Source organism: Gobio gobio (assembly GCF_949357685.1).
Source record: "Gobio gobio genome assembly, chromosome: 24".
Classification (NCBI taxonomy): domain Eukaryota; kingdom Metazoa; phylum Chordata; class Actinopteri; order Cypriniformes; family Gobionidae; genus Gobio; species Gobio gobio.
In genome coordinates, this window is record NC_137120.1 from 9,503,402 (window position 1) to 9,523,123 (window position 19,722).

At 35.6% G+C, this 19,722-nt stretch overlaps 2 protein-coding genes across 6 annotated transcripts in view; one reads left to right on the plus strand and one right to left on the minus strand.

The window, feature by feature from the left end:
- LOC307120270 (uncharacterized protein) overlaps positions 1 to 19,722 on the minus strand; it is a 911,732-nt gene that overhangs the window by 470,840 nt on the left and 421,170 nt on the right. The gene's annotated exons all lie outside the window — the stretch shown is intronic.
- Positions 8,597 to 18,712, plus strand: LOC307120287 (CD48 antigen-like). 2 transcript variants are annotated; one of them, XM_079807253.1, is made up of 6 exons: positions 8,597 to 8,915; positions 10,536 to 10,865; positions 14,017 to 14,301; positions 14,406 to 14,519; positions 14,626 to 14,687; positions 18,483 to 18,712. In XM_079807253.1, the coding sequence occupies exons 1-6, from the start codon at positions 8,867 to 8,869 to the stop codon at positions 18,528 to 18,530; spliced, it is 888 nt and encodes a 295-aa protein (XP_079663379.1). In that variant the 5' UTR covers positions 8,597 to 8,866; the 3' UTR covers positions 18,531 to 18,712. The 2 variants fall into 2 exon arrangements, with proteins under 2 accessions (XP_079663379.1, XP_079663378.1); XM_079807252.1 differs by lacking the exon at positions 18,483 to 18,712 and having other exon boundaries at positions 14,626 to 16,111.

The window sequence follows — 19,722 nt, forward strand, 5'->3', positions numbered from 1 at the left end:
TTCTGTGAATCTGCTTCTTTCTTTCAGGAGCATGATGAAGTTCCCCTTTATCCGACTGAGACTTCACATGAGGGTGATGCTAATGGGACGCCCACTACAGAGATTGATAGGCCACTGATGGCTGCTGATAATTAACATTATTAGTTTAATAGTGTCACTAAAAAGGAACATGAAGAGTTTTTTTTGTATTTCCGTTCACCACTATAGACGTTTACTGAACTATGAGGACTTCCACTTCTGAGAACTGTGGACATATGAAAAGGGTCCATCACATGAATTCAGAACAAAACCTCCTACGCTTCTTGAAAGTACTTGAATTTCAGACACATGGATCAAGGCCTGGAAAGTACTTGAAAACAAATATAGGTCCTTGAATGTGCTTGAATTCAATTTGAAATAAATTTTATTTAGAATGGGGTTATTTCAAAAATTGTCCTACAGTATATGTGCTATCAAAGACAGAACGAAACGTTGCTTATATTCAGGGGGTGGAGGGGTAGCGGGGGGGGGGGGGGGGAGGGGGGGACTAGCCATATCGGCCTAGAAAATCACAACTTTTCATTTTCCGTTGGTCTTAGTACACATTGTAACTATACACATCACAACATGTAAATAGGAAAATGTTGGCGTTATTTTGTCACTTATTGAGCAGTAGGCTAGCTGGAGCCATTTACCTCCACTCTTTGTGCTAAGCTAGCGGTGGGTGTGTCAGACAGAGTTGAGACACAACCAGACACGGAGATGAGAATGGTATGTATGGACTTATCGGTTACACTTTATTTTGATGGTCCCTTTTGAACATTCTGTTGACTATAAGTAGCGTTGCACCTACATGTCTACTAACTCTCAATAGAATATTAATAATGTATTAGTAGACTGGTAGGGTTAGGGTTAGAATAAGTTGACATGTAGTTGCAAAGTTACTTATAGTCAACAGAATGTTCAAAAGGGACCATCAAAATAAAGTGTTACCGACTTATCTAACTCTGGGGGATACGTTGAATAAGCTAAAGTCCCAAAAAGTCGGCGTGTTCCTTTAAGTAGCCTACTTTAAGAGGTCTTTTGTGATGCTACATATGCTGGGTTATGAATCTGATAGGTGCTTGAAATAAAATAAATGGTACTTGAAAAAGTCCTTGAATCTGGTGTTCATGAAAGAGTGGGAACCCTGACATGGGCATTCAGAACCACCTCAATAGTCACTGGAGCTACCGCAAGTATAATTACTGTTTGCCTTGATAACATGCCTAAAACAAAAGCTGACAGACATGTCAGAAGAGAAGAGCATATATTTAGTAAATATTCAGTCTCATCTATGGCCAGTTCATAAGATGCAAGACCTGTAAACATGAACAACATGCATAGTTTTGAATCCAACTGAGAAGACAGTCAAACTTCAAATGTTTACATGTTTATTTATTTTCTCCTATTGATACGATTATTTCAGATGGTTTTCAGTCTGATGGATTGATTGAGGTGTTTACAGGAAGGTAGTCATCGGTCCGATTACTAACAGATCATTTGGGTGATCTTGACATCAAATGTTTTGTTTACATTATAACTGACTGGAAACATGAATACATGTTATGCATCGTTCATGGAGCTTTAAAAAAAAAAAACGAATGACAAATGCAAGTAAGTTACCTGTTCGTGGTCAGTCAATAGCCGCGTGTGGCGTGCAAGTTTGTAAATAAAGACTAAATGACAGCGTCTGATATATTTGTAAAGCGATTTATTTAATTCATCTCCCTCTTGCTGGTGTACTTTTGTATTGTGTGACATGGTCCAGTGAAGGCGTGTTCAGGGTGGGTTTTACAGGAGTGCAGAGAGGCATGATTTCGGCCTCTATGACTACGTTTACATGGACAGCAGTAGGCTAATCTAATTAGTGACCATATTCCGAATAAGACAATATTCTGATTAAGGTGTTTACATGATTGCTGTTAGAATAGGCCGTTCATTTTCCCATTTAACATGTTATAGAACAATTTACAGCCTACGTCACACTGACGTCACGCAGGTTCAACTGTGAAGGAAACACAATGCATTAAGAGCCGGGGGGTGAAAACCTATTGAATTTGAAAATCAAGGTAAATTGTACTTAATTTGTCTTCCGGGAAACATGCAAGTATCTTCTGTTGCTTCTGAAGGGCAGTACTAAATGAAAAAATATATATATATTTAAACAAAATAAGAAAAATTTGGACATCTTCATCCTGTTCAAAAGTTTTCACCCCCGGCTCTTAATGCATTGTGTTTCCTTCTGGAGCATCAGTGAATGTTTAAACCTTTTTTTTAGTAGTTGTTTTTGATTGCTGGAGAGGGTTCAAATATGAAAAAGAGTCTGGAAAACTGAAGAATGTGCAGGACCTGGAGGATTTTTCTGAAGAACGTTGGGCAGTTTAACTGCTCAGGACAAACAAGGGGCTCGTGAACAACCATCACAAAACAAAAAAAAAACAGCCGTGGATCATCCAGGGAACGACACACAACACTGAGAATCAATGGTTCATAAATCAGGGTTATTTTAATAAATTCAGCAATTTTTTTGTCTTGTGGACTATATGTAAACATTATTTATGTAAAATATCTTATTCAGGACAGTACTAAATAAAAAATAACATGCATTTTGTATGATCCCTCTTATTTGGTTAAAATTATTCCCATTTTCACAGATTCTGCAAGCGGTTCACATACTTTTTCATGCCACTGTATATAGCCACACATCACTATACAACATGTCCTTATTAGGAGACCTTATATGTAGTTTTAACGACATGAGATCTCGTTATTACGAGAAAAGGACTATTATAAATACCTTGGTATTATTTTAGATTCTAATTTAACTTTTAAAAAGCATGTTAAACAGGTGGCTAATACCATCAGATATAATCTGGCTAACTTCAGACACATAAGGCCATATTTAACCACAGAGGCAGCAAAACTTTTTATGGATGCCATGATTTTTTCCCACATATATTGTTTTACAAACTGGTCCAGGTAAATGTGACAACTCTTAAACCAATAGAAACCCTTTATAAGCAAACGTTAAAAATATTAGATCAAAAACCTATCAGTTATCACCATTGCAATATTATTACTAAATATAATTTATTCAGTTTTGACAATTTCTTAAATTTTTTAGATGCTTGTCTCATTTTCAAAATTTTACATGGGCTTGCGCCACCACCACTGGGTGAATTTATACAACAGAAGAGCAGTAGTGGAAGGGCCACTAGGCAGCTACCAGGGGAGACTGTGTTGTATAGACGTAGTAAGTTTGGCCAAACTGTCTTCTCAGTACGGGCTTCAAATTATTGGAACTGTCTCCCTGTTGAACTTAGAGAGAGCACCAGCTATTTAGCATTTAAATTTACACTTAAGAAATGGATTAAAAACACTCAAAACTGCAATCATCTATAGTTGGTTTAGCCTATCTTAGGTACTGCCTTCTTTGCATTGTACTTATTATTATCTATCTATTTCTCTTAATGTGATGTGTTTTCATGTATTATTATTAATGTTATGTTTGTTTTTTTGTTTTTTTTGCAAAAACATTACAGAAACACTTTTTAATGGCCAATGTAACATTAAACACTAAAAAGTCTTTAACTTTACTTAAAAGTGTGTAAAATATCAAGTGATTTCAACATCTCTCTCTTAATGCAGTATCAAGCAAAGCATGCTGGGAACTTCACTGTCCAGCAAGTTATGCCAACAAAAAAAAAAAGATTCATGTAGTCACAGCATTTTACAAAAGTAAGTTGGATGAACATAATTAAATGAATTTGTTGGAAAATGTTTTCATTTTAATGTGATGCATTTGAACAAATTGATCAAGCAGCAAAAATCCTTCTTTTCAGTGTTTTATTTAAATCAGTGTAGTTTATCAATGATGCATGATGGGTAATAATCCATCTTGAGAAGTTTAAAGACAGCAGAACTGTTTATTTTCTTTCACTGCTTTTAGTTTTGATGGATTGATTCAGTAGTTTATTACTCTGTAAAGCAGGTTTATCTAGAGAGGAAGTAAGACTATGAGGTTCAGCAGGACAGGAAGAGGCCCTCCACCTACAAAATGAACACAGATGAAACAATTGGCCAGTCATGCAAAAGATCTTTGTCCAAAACCAACCGCAGCAGGTTTCAGTTTGACTCAGATGAGCTGCAAGAGTCACACCTCAACGAGACGGTCACACAGTTTTAACTGTTTTGTTTTTCTTCCATATACACAATAATTGATTATTCAATTAATTTATAAAACCGTTTGAAGTTTTCAACTACATTATTAATGTTAAATGAGAAAAAAAAGATTGTTTTTCCACTATTAAAACAGTTAGGCTTGGTTTCACAGGCTTGGTTTCACAGACATGGCTTAGATTAAGCGCAGGATAGGCCTTATTTCAATTTGGACAATTAATTAGCTTTTATAAATATGCCTTAGAAAAACATTACTGGTGTGTATCTTAAGACAAAACAATACACTATACTGCCAAATGTTTTGGGACGTCTGCCTTTACATGCACATGAACTTTAATGACATACCATTCTTAATCTGTAGGGTTTGATATGGAGTTGGCCCACCCTTTGCAGCTCTAACAGATTTAACTCTTCTGGGAAGGCTTTCCACACGGTTTAGGAGTGTGTTTATGGGAATTCTTGACCATTCTTCTAGAAGCGCATTTGTGAGGTCAGGCACTGATGTTGGATGAGAAGGCCTGGCTCGCAGTCTCCGCTCTAATTCATCCCAAAGCTGTTCTATCGGGTTAAGGACAGGACTCTGTGCAGGCCAGTCAAGTTCCTCCACACCAAACTCACTCATCCGTGTCTTTATGGACCGACGCTTTGTGCACTGGTTGGAACAGGAAGAGGCCGTCCCCAAACTGTTCTCACAGAGTTGGGAGCATGAAATTGTCCAAAATGTCTTTGGTATACTGAAGCATTAAGAGTTCCTTGCAATGGAACCAAGGGGCCAAGCAACCCCACACCATAATCCACCCTCCACCAAACTTTACACTTGGCACAATGCAGTCAGACAAGTACTAAACTTGTGCCCAGCCCCCCTAAAAAAATTGTGATGAACCTTTATAACATATGAAACTGGCGGGAGGCTTCGCCTTCGTCCCGTCTTTTAATCTGCGTTAATCAGCGTGTTCTTCAATCCGCTGTGGCGGCGAATAGAGCGCACGTCAGAAGCAGAGGTGTGTGCGTTGATCTGAGCCTCATTGGTCTGTCACCGCTCGGCAATGTCAAAATATTTGAGAAAAACAATCAAATCTCAGAGTAGGGGGGCTTTATGTATGCACAGAATCTGCTGAGCGCGAATTTTAGCAGCACGGCTCGACGTCAAGTGTGAGATGCAAGTTCATATTTGACAGCTGCTTCAAGTCAGAAATGTTAAACAAATGACAAAAATATTCAGGCAAATTAATAAACTTTTGTCTAATTTCGCCATTTTGAACTGAAATAGGACTTTGTAATGTAATTTTAACAAACAAGAAATATTAACAAAGCCGTTTTCTTCAGATTAGGCATAAGATAATGAATGTGTGCTGTGGCGGTGGGGGCGTGGCTTTGGGAGGTCTGCAGCGGGAGAGAGAGGGCGGGACCGAGCGGTGAGTAAGTAGGTCAAGTGCAGATCACGAACACCTGTGTCTCATTGCAGTAATTGGCGTGGAGAGACCGCATAAAAGCCACTGCGGGACGAGAGAGAGAGGCAGAGAGAGATCTGGACTGGGACTGCGGACACACGCCTGAGAGCAAGCAAGCTAGCAGAGAGATACTGTTCCTGAGAAATGAGTCTGAACTTCAACGCCCACGTGCGTCCTTTGTGTTTATTATTACTGAGTTGGAAAAATAAAAAGTCCCAGTCTCGCCGACCCTGTCTTATTCCTCCACCCCCCCCCCCCCCCCACACACACACACACACACACACACACACACACACTGACACACACGAACCTTCGTTACATGTGCATATTGTAAATTAATATAATTTCATTTGTTGCATTCAGTAAATAAAAAAAAGCTCTGTTTTTTTCAGCCTGTATTGGGCATAAGATTAGTAGCCTAATGAATGTGTGCATATCGTGAATTAATTTAATACATTTAGTTACCTAGTTTCCTGTTAGCCTTCAGTAAATTAACATGTCTACAAAAATGATTCATAAAATATCAGTTAAACATATTTTTCACTGACTAAAATGGAAAAAACTTTATCAGTCATATCTGCCCACTGACATGGTTTAAGCTGTTGTTATCTAATTTTTTGGCGTTCAGAACATCTTAAAATGCACATATGTAGATCATGGAAATCGAAATTTTCTCGGGGGAGCAAGCCCCCAAACCCCCAAAACTACTTCACATTTGTGACTTCAGTGATTATAAACATGCCTACATTGTATGATTAAGGGATGTACAATATGGTCATGCAGAATAAGGCATTAATATTTGCTTTATAAGTAATAATAAACAGACAATATCCTAATATGCATACTAATAAGCTACTAGTTAATAGTGAGAATTGGACCCTAAACTAAAGTGTTACCATTTTTTTTCATACCCTCACTGGCAGAGGTGGGTAGTAACGAATTACATTTACTTCGTTACATTTACTTGAGTACATTTTTTGGGTAACTTGTACTTTTAGAGTAGATTTAAAGATGGGAACTTTTACTCTTACTCAAGTAAATTTCTTGTGAAAAAACTGTACTTTTACTTAGTTACATTCGGTGGCGTTCCTCCGTTACTGTCAAATGGTAATAATTATATTATATATATTAAAATAAGTGAATATGACTTTCGCAAGTCTCGCGAAACGTTGGAGAGGCTGCTTCGCGAGAGGTTGCTACGCATCACCCGCTTATAATTAGCGCGCGTTTAGTCGGAAGATGTGTGTGAGCTACGGGAGGCAGATTGCCCGTGGCCTCAAGTTCAGTCTATGTTTTCACTCCAAGATGTCAAAAAGAATAGTTTCATAATGCGATGCATGTTGTGTGCACCAAAACGAACTGACATCTCTCAGCATACAAGAATTCCACCCTGAAAAGAACATGTGGTAAGTGTCACAATGATGCCTATATTTGAACACTATTAACGGTCATTTGGTAACTATGGGGAATTTTCCCTTATTATAATACTATTTCACACACTGTCCGAGTGTTTTCCTCATATGCGCTCTTGTGCAAGCAATGAATCGTTTGAATCCTCCAAACAACACACGTCCACGAACAAACGTTCTCATCTTCACATTTACATATCCTTTTCTTCACAAAACGAAACAAATTGAATAGCCTAATGTGACGTCTTGCATTTATACACAAATCCGGACAGACACCTGTCTGAAGTGTAGAAAATACATACAAATAAAAACGGTATTGTATTTTATTCCTACCTAAAGAATAGCCTATATACTTATACAAATATAAGAACAAAGTATGTTTTAAAAAGAGCTCTAGTTAGCCCAGCACACCATTAATTTACACTGTTTAACCATTAATCTCACACACACACACACACACACACACACACACACACACACACACACACACACACACACACACACACACACACATATATATATATATTATATATATATAAGGTTCATTAGCTTACATTAGTTAACATGAACTAATAATGAACTGCACTTATAAAGCACTTATTTATCTTTATGTTAATTTAAACATTTACTAATGCATTATTAAAATATTGTTAACATTAGTCAATGCACTGTGAACTAACATGAATAAACCATGAACAGCTGGATTTTTATGAACTAACGTTGAAAAAGATTAACTAATGCTGAACAGAGGTGTTGTTCATGGTTAGTTCATGTTAACTAATACATTAACTAATGTTAACTAATACAACCTTATTGTAAAGTGTTACAGAGAGGTGTGTGAAAGCTCTCCAAGTAGCCTGAAATTCAGGGTTTTCGCTTATCAATCAGATCGAAAGTAACTAGTAACTAACTACTTGAGTAGTTTTCTCATCGAATACTTTTTTACTCTTACTCAAGTAAATATTACGATTGTTACTTTTACTTTTACTTGAGTAAATATTTCAGTAAGTACTTGTACTTTTACTTGAGTACAGATTTTGGCTACTCTACCCACCTCTGCTCACTGGGGGCTGAGCCCCACTAAAATGAACATCCTAAAAACGCCCCTGCTACACACTGTTCTTGAGCTAATCTGAAGGCCACACAAAGTTTGGAGGTCTATATTGACTGCAAATAGTTGGGGACTTCTGTGCACTGTGCGCTTCAGCATCCGCTGACCCCGTTCTGTGATTTTACGTGGCCTACCACTTCGTGGCTGAGTTGTTGTTGTTCCCAATTGCTTCCACTTTGTTATAATACCACTAACAGTTGACCGTGGAATATTTAGTAGTGACAAATTGACTTATTGCACAGGTGGCAACCTATCACGGTACCACGCTTGAGTTCACTGAGCTCCTGAGAGCGACCCATTCTTTCACAAATGTTTGTAGAAGCGTCTGCATGCCTAGTGCTTGATTTTATACACTTGTGGCCATGAAGTGATTGGAACACCTGAATTAAATTTGGAGGGGTGTCTCAATACTTTTGGCAATATAGTGTCTCTTAAGATATGTCAGTGCAAGTTCCTTTCAGATAAAACAGCTCAAATGTGCATTTTAGTCTGGGACTAGCTTAAGTCTTGTCAGTGAAACCTGGGTTTAAAGCTGTAATAAAAACACGTTTTAATGTAACTATAGGCTATATAACATGCGTTCAGGTTGTGTGTGTGCACTAGGAGGGTCAAACTCTGTTGTGGGAGGATTCACACCAGCTTGACGGTTATCAGCAGATAGTTTTATTAGATCAGACACTGAACGGGTAAAGAAAATGTTTCGCATGTTTGTTTTGTTCTGTATGGGCTGGTGGAGTCTGACTGGTAAGTTAAAAACACATTTTTATGGCTTAATATTTACAACACATACTGTTCACTCGCTGTTGTCTCTGTTTGCCAGAGAATTAAAAAATTGTAATTTACAGGCCTGGAAAATGTATTCAATGTTAAAAGTCAGGGGAAATAATGGAAATTTCTACTGAATAAATTAAGTGGGGCACAGAAAGCGCTTTTCAAAAAAATTTTTGTGAAACATTTTTTTTGTCTGGGTTAAATGTATTAATTTCAAGGATTGAACATACAAATACAAATAGCCATCTCTACAAATTATTTAAAAAAATACTAGTACTAGTAATAATGAACAACAACAAGTAATAATACATTAATTAGTCAAAAAGCAATTAACATATAATTTCAAACATCAGGGGCCGTTGCACCAGCTGGCGTAAAATAGTCGTGTGTATAAGCTCTACGCTGAGCTAAAGATAAAGGTTCCAAAATGTTTTTTTTCCCCCACAGCGATGCCATAAGAACCATTTTCGGCTCCCCAAAGAACCTTTCAATGATTACTTCTTAACACAACCATTTTTTTCTTGTTGTGAAGAACCATTTTAAAAATCTAAGAACCATTTTCCACTATAAAGAACTATGGAATGAAAAGGTGGATGTGGAATGGATGTTACAGGTTCTTCATTAAAACATCAACGCTAATAAAGAACCTTTATTTTTTAAAAGTGTACGTCCAGCCTTTCGATAAAAATGTATACCTGTTGCACCAACTAAAACTATGACCAAGCACAGATACACCCAACATAGTAGACGATTCACAATGGTTATAAACTTTGCTATTAATAAAGAACTGAATTACTCATGTCATCATAACAAGTGGAGCCACTGCACCGTCAGATTTCAATGTGTAAACGTTACCAAATTAGGTTTTTAATATCTAAACTCCCTGTACTTAAAGCGCAAACATATTAAGCATGTAAATGGCTATTTATTTAAATTTGGGAATTTTCCCATCTTATTAAAAGTGTGAGCGAGCTACATATAAGCTTTTAGCAAATGACAATGCTCTTTCTGAAAATTATGTATACAACTTAATTCGCTTTGTAGCCTAAGCGTTATGTAATTATGTAATGTGCAAAATAATATAGATTTTTTTTAATAGCCAACAGTTCATTTAAATTATTCACAGCTTAAATATCACTTGCTGTGAATCGATTTAAAGACGCAAAATATTATTTCCAAGCATACTGTCCCTCTTTTTGCATGGTATATAATTCTTGCTAATAATCTCAGATAATTTTGTATTTAATAATTCCCACATGATTGCATAGAGATATTTTGTTAGGCCAGTTACATCTGTCGGCAGTGTACAGTCGGCACACCAGTCTCACTTATCCTGCGCAAATTAGCCATAAACATTACAGACATTAAAGTAATTTTGTCCGAAAAAGTCATGACTTTTGACATATACCTTTCACGTAAAATGTAGTCTCAGACGTGCGATACACCTAGATGGTGCAACAGGTATTAAATAGATAGGACTTGCATTTTACATCCAGCCTAGTCTTACAACCGAGTTTTCGTCCAGCTGGTGCAACCAGCCCCTGGTTTGTAAACCAATAGTAGTCTTAATCTATTCCTGTTCATGTTCTCCAGGTGTGTTTGGCACTAAGACAAATGGAATACATTCAGTGTCAGTGATGGAGGGAGATTCTGTCATGCTAAACTCTGATCTTACTGAAATGATGGATGATGATCTGATTCTGTGGAGGTTTGGGAAAAATAACACTTTAATAGCTGAAATCAATGTAATGGACGACAGCATCACTGTATATGATGATGTTCTTGATGGGAGATTCAGAGACAGACTGAAGCTGGATCATCAGACTGGATCTGTGACCATCACAAACATCACAACTGAACATGCTGGAGATTATCAACTACAGACCAGCAATGTGAGAAAGAGTTTCAATCTCACTGTCTATGGTGAGTAGAGATCATTCTCGTCCTTCACAACTGAAACACTGAGTATTTTGGTAACACTTTATAATAACTACATGCTATGAAGCATTAGTTAAGCATTAGTTAATAGTTCATTCATTGATCATAAAGCATTAATATACATTAATAGGCAGTTTATAAATACAGCTATATATGCTTTATTCTTGATTTATAAACATATCTATAATGTGTTTAATAATTGTCTTTTCATACTTTATAAATTATAAATGTATAATTTCTAAATTAAGTATTACATTATTTACAAACCAGTTATTTAGGAGTTGTCAGTGGTTCATCAGATCCTTTAAAAAGTGTAAGTAAAGGATTAATAAACTATTTAAATGTACATTTATACATCTTATTATTTAGACATGTAGTTATACAGTAGTTGCTCAGTGTGTTAATATATGCTTTATTAACATGTGTTTCCGCTGTAATTCATGATTAATTCAGGTACACTCTAAAAACTATTACTATAATTTACTAAATTGTTTTGGTGAAACATTTTTACACTAAAAAAATTGAGTAAATTTTAAAGCAGTGAAATCAATTACATACACCGTATGAGCTGAGCAAATGCAAGTAAAAAAATTAAGTAGATCTGTGTAACTACATTTGGTACATTTACAAATAAAATTGAGTAAAATTTTTTTGGGGAAAAACATTTAAAAAACAATATTTAAGAGTAAAATTAACTGTTTTTATTTATGAGTAATATTAACTATAACTTTAATTTCCTTTGTAAAATACTCCACACAACCACACTTATACATGACATTGGCTTTTATTGTCGATGAGTAAAGCAATACAGCATATATTACAGTTTTGACATGTATACAATATTTTACAACATATTTACAACATTTAAAATTATGTAACAAACATTGTAGAAGTAAAAATTAAACATTTAAAGTAATTCAAGTGTAATCAACCTGTCTGTTATCCAATTTCCACCGTATCAGCGCTGTTTCTCGAGCCTGAGATGGACTCGCGGTCTGCGGGTGGACTTTGAACTTCAGACCGCACTCGTAGCTCAAAGATGCTGCAACGCGCCTGACTCCATAACCTGCCAATAAACAAACAGTGCACAGTTTTAAGAACATTTTATCATCCAAAATAATTATATTCATTATCTTAAGGAATAAAGTAATGTGTTTTGAGCAAGGCAGTAGCACCAGGGGCTTCAAAGACAGATGCAGCACTCGTTTACTCACATTGCGTCCCTGTATGTTGTTTTGTAAGTAAATAAAAGGATAAATAAAAAGATTTTAAGCTCAGTAATGATTTTTTAGATAAAATAAAACACACAAACCTGAATTTCACAGAGGAAATGTTCCAATTCTGCAACGCTGAGAAGAAGGAACTTCTCTGGAGACTAAAGAGAATTCAAACAGCCGCGCTCAGTCAACCGTTGAGCCGTCGTCACGTCAAGGGAAGAGGTGCAGCGTTATAATCGAGTAAAGTTACAAAATTTCTTCAGTGCTTGTTAAATATTAATAATCTTGATTTGAATTAAGTAATATTTGTGGTTCTTGAAACAGATCGATTTAATTCTCCTTTCTCAAATATTTTGATAGAAATTTCACAAATATATTAAGTATATTTGAAATAAATAATTGGTTATTCGAACACTAAATTCTTTTAGTGAAAAAAACTTAAATATAACTGTAAATTTGAGACAAAATTAACTGTTGGATTTTTAGTCAATTATTTTGGTATGTTCAACTCAAAACATCAAATAAATTATATTTAGACATTTTATTAAGTTAATAAAGTTAATTATTACTGTGATATTTACTAAGCCACTGAACAGTTTTTTAGAGTGTAGTTATAAAACATTTAGTAGTTGTCAGTAACTCTTTTTGTGAGCTCATCTAAAGTGAGGACTATTTATGCCTCGTAAAGCTTTTACAAAGGAGATTTAAAGGCCCAGTTCTCTTCTGAACATAAAAAGGAAACAAACACAACACAGAGGAATATAGCACATAGACATATTTATTTCAAAATGCAAAAATGGAGACTGTACAACTAGTAACTTAATATAAAATTAAAATTAAACCTCTTCAAAGTCATAGAAAATAATATTCCTGTAGACTGCCAGAAAACATACCTGCAGTAAAATTAAACTAAGCCTCTGCACTCTGATATAAAAATACATTTCTGTAAAGTGTAAACATTGCTGAATAAAAATGTACCAGTGGATTCCACTGGATTACAGGAGTGCCAAAATACAACAAATACAATTTAGATAAAACAATAATAATATAATAAAATATTTTGCAGTGTCAAAACAGTACTAACTTTAAAACATTAGAGAACTGGGCCTTTAAATCTCCACTGTAAAAGCTTTACGAGGCATAAATAGTCCTCACTTTAGATGAGCTCACAGAAAGAGTTACTGACAACTACTAAATATTTCATAACTACCTGAATTAATCATGAATTACAGCGGAAATACATGTTAATAAAGCATGTATTAACACACTGAGTAACTATTACTAGGCCTATATGTCTTAATAATAAGATGTATAAATGTACATTTAAATAGTTTATTAATCCTTTACTTACACTTTCTAAATGATCTGATGAACCACTGACAACTCCTAAATAACTGGTTTGTAAATAATAATGTAATACTTAATTTGTGTATAATTTTTAATAAAGTATGAAAACACAATTATTAAACACATTATAGATATGCTTATGAATCAAGAATAAAGCATTTATAGCTGCATTTATAAACGTCTTAGTAATGTATTTTAATGCTTTATAAATGATGAATTAACTATTTACTAATGCTTAACTAAATTTGCTTCATAGCGTGTTGTTATTATAAAGTGTTACCGTATTTTAACGTTTACAAATCGGCCTCATTCAGCGCTTAAATGTAACACAGAGTTTTGCTTTTCTGATAAACGAAAGGAAATACATTTTTGTGGCAATCAACATTATGCCAAAATACATTAGATTGAGCTTAACTTGAAGTGAACTCTGAATATTTGTTACAAATATTTACATACTGAAATGTTTAATCATTTTATAGTCACAGAAACACTTACTGACCGTCAACACACTACACCGAAAATAAGATGTTTAGATTTACCCATGTTTCTGTTTATTCTCTCATGTTTTCCAGCTCGTCTGCCTGTTCCTGTCATCAGCAGAAACTCGTCACAATGTTCTTCATCATCATCATGTTCACTGGTGTGTTCAGTGGTGAATGTGGGTCATGTGACTCTCTCCTGGTACAAAGGAAACAGTTTATTGTCCAGCATCAGTGTGTCTGATCTCAGCATCAGTCTCTCTCTACCTCTGGAGGTGGAATATCAGGATAAAAACACCTACAGCTGTGTGCTCAACAATCCCATCAGCAACCAGACTCAACATCTGGACATCACTCAACTCTGTCACACATGTGCAGGTACGGTATATGCATTTATTCACTGACCTGATCTATCATCAGTGCAAGCTGTAGATCAAATGGACAGATTCACTCACACTAAAGGCTCACTTTGTCCATTACAGGTCAAGGCCTACCTTTACTGTACATAGTGTTGATCTCTTTGGCTGCCGCTGGATCTCTGCTGATTGTTGCTGTAGTCGTGATATGCTGCATCTGCAAGAAATGTAGAAAAACAGGTCAGGAGAGCAAGAAATTCATCTGTACATTCTTTTTTTAAGACAGAAATTTCTATATAACATTGAAAACTGTCATTCTAACATCTCTGTATTGTTGTTATTGCAGTCAAGGCCCAGGAGGAAGACAGAACGGATTCAGCATTGTGTAAACCAACAACACGACTAAAGGTAAGAAGTTGCAAGAAGTTGTTGCAGTCAGTCAGTGTGTTTGAAGTTTGCAGCATCAGATGGTCAGTGAACAGACGTGTGTGGTTTATCGACTCAACCGTCATTATAACCTTCAGTAGGGAGCGGATCAAAAGCTTATGAAGGCTATACGGTTTGCAGCTCAGTGTAAGTTTTTCCATTTACCAAGGCTATTTTTATTCTGCAGACCTAAAAAATCCATTAGTACAATTGGACATTAGTACATGTTTTTAAATTTGATCAAAAGCAGTCATTCATAAATGAATAAATGTAAATGTATAATAATTTATTATACATTACATTTACATTTATGCATTTAGCAGACGCTTTTATCCAAAGCGACTTACAACTGAGGAATACAGGAAGTGATCCATCACGAAGAGGCGAAAAATCACAAAAATTGCCTGAAATACTACGTTTTGGACATTGCTTAGAGTAGCATAAGCTACAATCCATAGTTTTCACGTGTCGTCACACGCTTATAGGAACGCCCACCTGGAGGGCAAGACAAGGCTCTCCTCCATTGCCCACTTGTCATTTTTACCAGTCAGTATTAATGCGGTAAGACAGTGATATTAAAATACCAAATTCAATATACACCTTAATGATGTTGCATACTTTGTACAGGAAAGCAGACGTACACAGAATATTAGTGCAACAAGAGGTTTCTCATTAGGTGTTTTCCCCATCGAAACCCATTATAAAGAAAACACGTTGCGTTCATATTCTTGCCTCATCTACTCGCCTGTATATAGTATGCATCATCAAAAAGGTGTAAACTGAATTTGATCTTTTAATATCACTGCTTTAGTACATTACGGCACTTTAAGGGTGCGGGTTGCACTAAGGATTCTTTAGCCTGTCTTCAGTTCACCTCCGTCTGCTGCTTGATCAGCTCTATAACGTTTTACTGCGTAATTTATCTGTGTTTAAAAAGAAGTGGTGCAACAACTCGATTTAAAATAAAACCCAGATCAACAAATCCTTTAAACTTTGCTTAATTTAATCCTTATTGGTGCAGCTCACCAGAGGTGGAAAGTAACGAATTACATTTACTTGCGTTACTGTAATTGAGTAGTTTTTCTGCGTACTTCTACTTTTTTAAGTAGTTTTAAAAATCTGTAATTTTACTTTTACTTAAGTATGTTTTGTTTGAAGTATTGTACTTCGCTACATTTTAAACCACATCCGTTACTGAGTAAAAATAAATAATACGAAGGGGGGAAAAAAGCGATCCATATCCGCTGATCCGAGACCCCCTAATGAACATTTTCATCATTTTATTTGATTAAAAGCCATTATCAAATACACTCTGAAACAGATCTTCCCTGAAATAGGTCCTCACTAAAACCCGTCAAAATAAACGGTTTAACTAGATGAAATTGTGACAGAAATATATTACTATTGTAGGCCTATAGAATACTTGTCAAAATAATAATAATGACTACAACAATAATAATATTACATTATTTAAACATTATTTAAGAATATATTTTTAAATCCATGGTTTAATTTAGTAAAACAACAGCGCTTTGCCCCAAAAATTAAAGGATAAGTATTTGATTACCACCGTTTTGGTAATGTATTAGTATTAAATCATAAAAAGAAAAATTTCTTAGGACTTTATTATTCTTAAAGTTGTTAATATAATTCATAATAATTTATTTAGTTCATTAGACATGTTTTATTGAAATTTTAATAAAAAAAATGGTTTCAAGTTTGTTATAATAAAGCATTTGTTCAACCAAAAAACAAAACAAAATTTTCATTAATTTAATGCCATTTTAACTAGTGATAATAATAACCATAATTTAATAATACAGTTTATTTATTAAATAATTAATACCGTGATGCTGTGAAACTGATGTTTTCATATCGTGAAAATCTCATTCTATTACAACCCTACACGGGAGAGTCCCCCACCCCGCTGTTAAAAAAAGTAACTCAATAACTTTTACTTTTAAAATGAACTACTTTTTACTTTTACTTGAGTACATTTTTAGACAAGTACTTTTACTTGTACTTAAGTAAAATTCCATTGAACTAATAGTACTTTTACTTGAGTAGAATATTTTGTTACTCTTTCCACCTCTGCAGCTCACCCTATAGTGTTTTTCACGTTAAGCGTTTTAAAAACGTCCCGCTGTTTTCAGTGATTGAAACACTGCAGCAGGTGATGTATATGGATCATAAGTACCCAAAACGTGCATCTTGTTCACATATTTTTGTTTTAAGATGGAAATTTGACAGGCTTGTGCTGCCGTTCTATGGCGGTTTTGCCCTCCAAGGCTCCGCGACAGTCACGTGACTGAAAACTATGGATAGGGAGGGAATAGAGGAAAATGTAGGATTTTTAATTTTTTTTAAAGATGAGGTTAAGTGCTCACAGAAGAGATGAGTTTTCAGCTGTCTTTTGAATGTTGATTCTGCATTCCGGATGGAGGTGGGAAAATCGTTCCACCAGCAAGGAAAAGTGAATGAAAATGTTCTGGAGAGTGATTTCATGTCTCTCTGTGATGGTACCACAAGCCTTCGCTGCCATGAGCTTGATGCGAGCAGCGAGTGCCAGTGCAGAGAGAAGAGAGGTGTGACATGGGCCCTTTTGGGCTCGTTGAAGACAAGACGTGCCGCTGCGTTCTGAATCATTTGAAGCGCTTTGATCGCACACGATGGAAGTCCAGAAGAGAATTCAAGTGTTTGTTCATCATTTATTTCCTTGGCACACTCTGAAAATACACACATTAAAACATACGGCGGTGTTAAAGGGTTAGTAAAGACATCATTAAAGTGATCCATGTGACTCCGGTGGTTTAATCTTAATTTTATGAAGCGACGCAAGTCCGTTTTGTTAGCACAAAAAACATAATTTACCACTTAATTTACAAAATATTAATCTCAAATAAATGGTAAATTATGTGGGGTTTTTTTAGCAAACAAATCACTCGCGTTGCTTCATTAAATTGAGGTTAAAACCACTGGAGTCACATGGATCAGTGTCTTTACTACCTTTCTGCAGCTTGAAAGTGGTAGTTGTGTAGTAGCTGTCAATTGAGGAACACAAATCTCACAGATTTCATCAACAAGATCTTAATTTGTGCTCTGAAGATGAACGAAAGTCTTACGGGTGTGGATCCTAACGGGTTAGGTCAGTCTCGTGTCTACACCGGTGTATCGTTTGACTGAACTAGATCACTCCTCTTATTATCAATGGAGTTGTTGCATCCTGACGTGTCTTTAGTTTATGGACAGACCATTTCTATTTTTGCTTGTGATGTGATCTGTGGCTTAAATGATCTTTTGATAAAAATCATATATAATGTGGTTTGTTATTTTTTAATAGCCTAATCCACGCAAAATCATGTTTTACACCAGTAGATTTTCATTGGACAGAAAGTAGAGTTGTTAGTATGTTTGCTGTGCTGAAGTCTGTCCTGGAGCTGCAGCGTCTCTGCAGTTCATGATTATCTGAGGTGAAACGCAGCTTTAGCAGCCATTGGTTGTTTTGTAGACGTGCTGCAACAAGTGTTTGTGCTTTTGCTTTAGTGTGAAAGTGCAGAAGCTGTCGTGACAAACCTGCAGAACTTAAACTGTTTGATGATTTAACGGCTTAAAAAGTCACGATTGATATCATTTCCTCTTGCTGCTCCATGTTAGCACCTGTTCTGATGTAGTTTTTCAAAGCAAAAGATTAAGCTTTGCCCTCAGTTGATCTGCTATTAATGTTCTATTGGATGATGGATCAGCAATGCTCCTGATTGAGTTTGTGTTTCCTTGCAGAAATCAAAGACGGATACTGTGTATGAAAATGTCACCAAAAAACGATGATCAAATACGCTCCAATATGCACATAAGTTGGTATTGATGTTTAAAATGGTGTATCTTTGTTTTAGTTGAATTTAGTGGTGCTCAAATAGCATCCACAAAATTAAAAAAAATTTAAAGATATTTTTATCTTATCATATGGAAATGTATCTAACTTTAAATATTAAACACTGATCCCACCCTTCACTCTGTTATCAATTACTGTGTTTGTTTGTTTTTTTGTTTGTTTGTTTTTACAATATCACACAGATACGGAGCCCCGAAAGGGACAGTCGTGTACGTTTTTTCCACCTCTATGTCCCTTTAGGCCAGGGTCTCCGTACACAGACACTATAGGCCTGGATATTTTGACAAATGTTGCACAAGCACATCATCACTCTCTAGTGTTCAAAGCATAAAATCACATCTCTCTAATAATAGTCAAGACACCTTGCCTGATATAGATATGACTCCTGGGGCCCGTTCTTCGTACCTCGCTTAATACATCTGAGATGATTTGACAGATCCCAGATCTTTTAATCGTGATAACTGATCTCTGGCTAATTTGGTTCTTCAGACGAATTTGCGGATTGGATTAAAATATCTGGATTAAATGATCACAGATCACAGCGCGTTCTTGTGTTCCCTGAAGAGGGCAGATGCATCGATACTCGAAACCACGATCAGCAATGCAGCGATAGGTTGGCGTCAAGACAGCAACGTAATGACATCATATAATTAAAAAAGCCACCTGGCAAAAAAACTTGACAAATTATACAATAAAAAACCCACGAATTTCTGGACCTTTATAAGGAAACAGCCAAACCACCAAACCAACATAAAAGTTATGATAGATAAATGATAAATGTTTTTTGTTTTTTTAACATGATTACCAATTATTTATATTCACGATTTTATACAGTATTTGTACACCCTTTACATTTTTATTTAAATGTTGTAATTTAATTTTTAATTCAATTTGGAGCAGATTTGTAACGTGACAGTATTAAAGTTTCTTAAGGGTCAAGATCAAATTATCTGCATCTCTTGCGCTGCATCAAGCCATCCCATAATATCTGTCATCACTTAAATTAATGCACGGCTCAGAGTAACTGTACAACATGTGTGTAAACCTCCAATAAAATTATAAAGTAATTATTCCATCACAAATAAATCGCTCAATCAAGTGGCTGTGTCTATATTATTATAAACAACA

Coding starts and splice junctions, on each gene's coding strand:
- LOC307120287 (XM_079807252.1), top strand. CDS start 8,867: ATGTTTCGCATGTTTGTTTTGTTCTGTATGGGCTGGTGGAGTCTGACT. Junction 14,302..14,405: donor ACTCTGTCACACATGTGCAG/GTACGGTATATG, acceptor TGTCCATTACAG/GTCAAGGCCTACCTTTACTG. Junction 14,520..14,625: donor CAAGAAATGTAGAAAAACAG/GTCAGGAGAGCA, acceptor TTGTTATTGCAG/TCAAGGCCCAGGAGGAAGAC.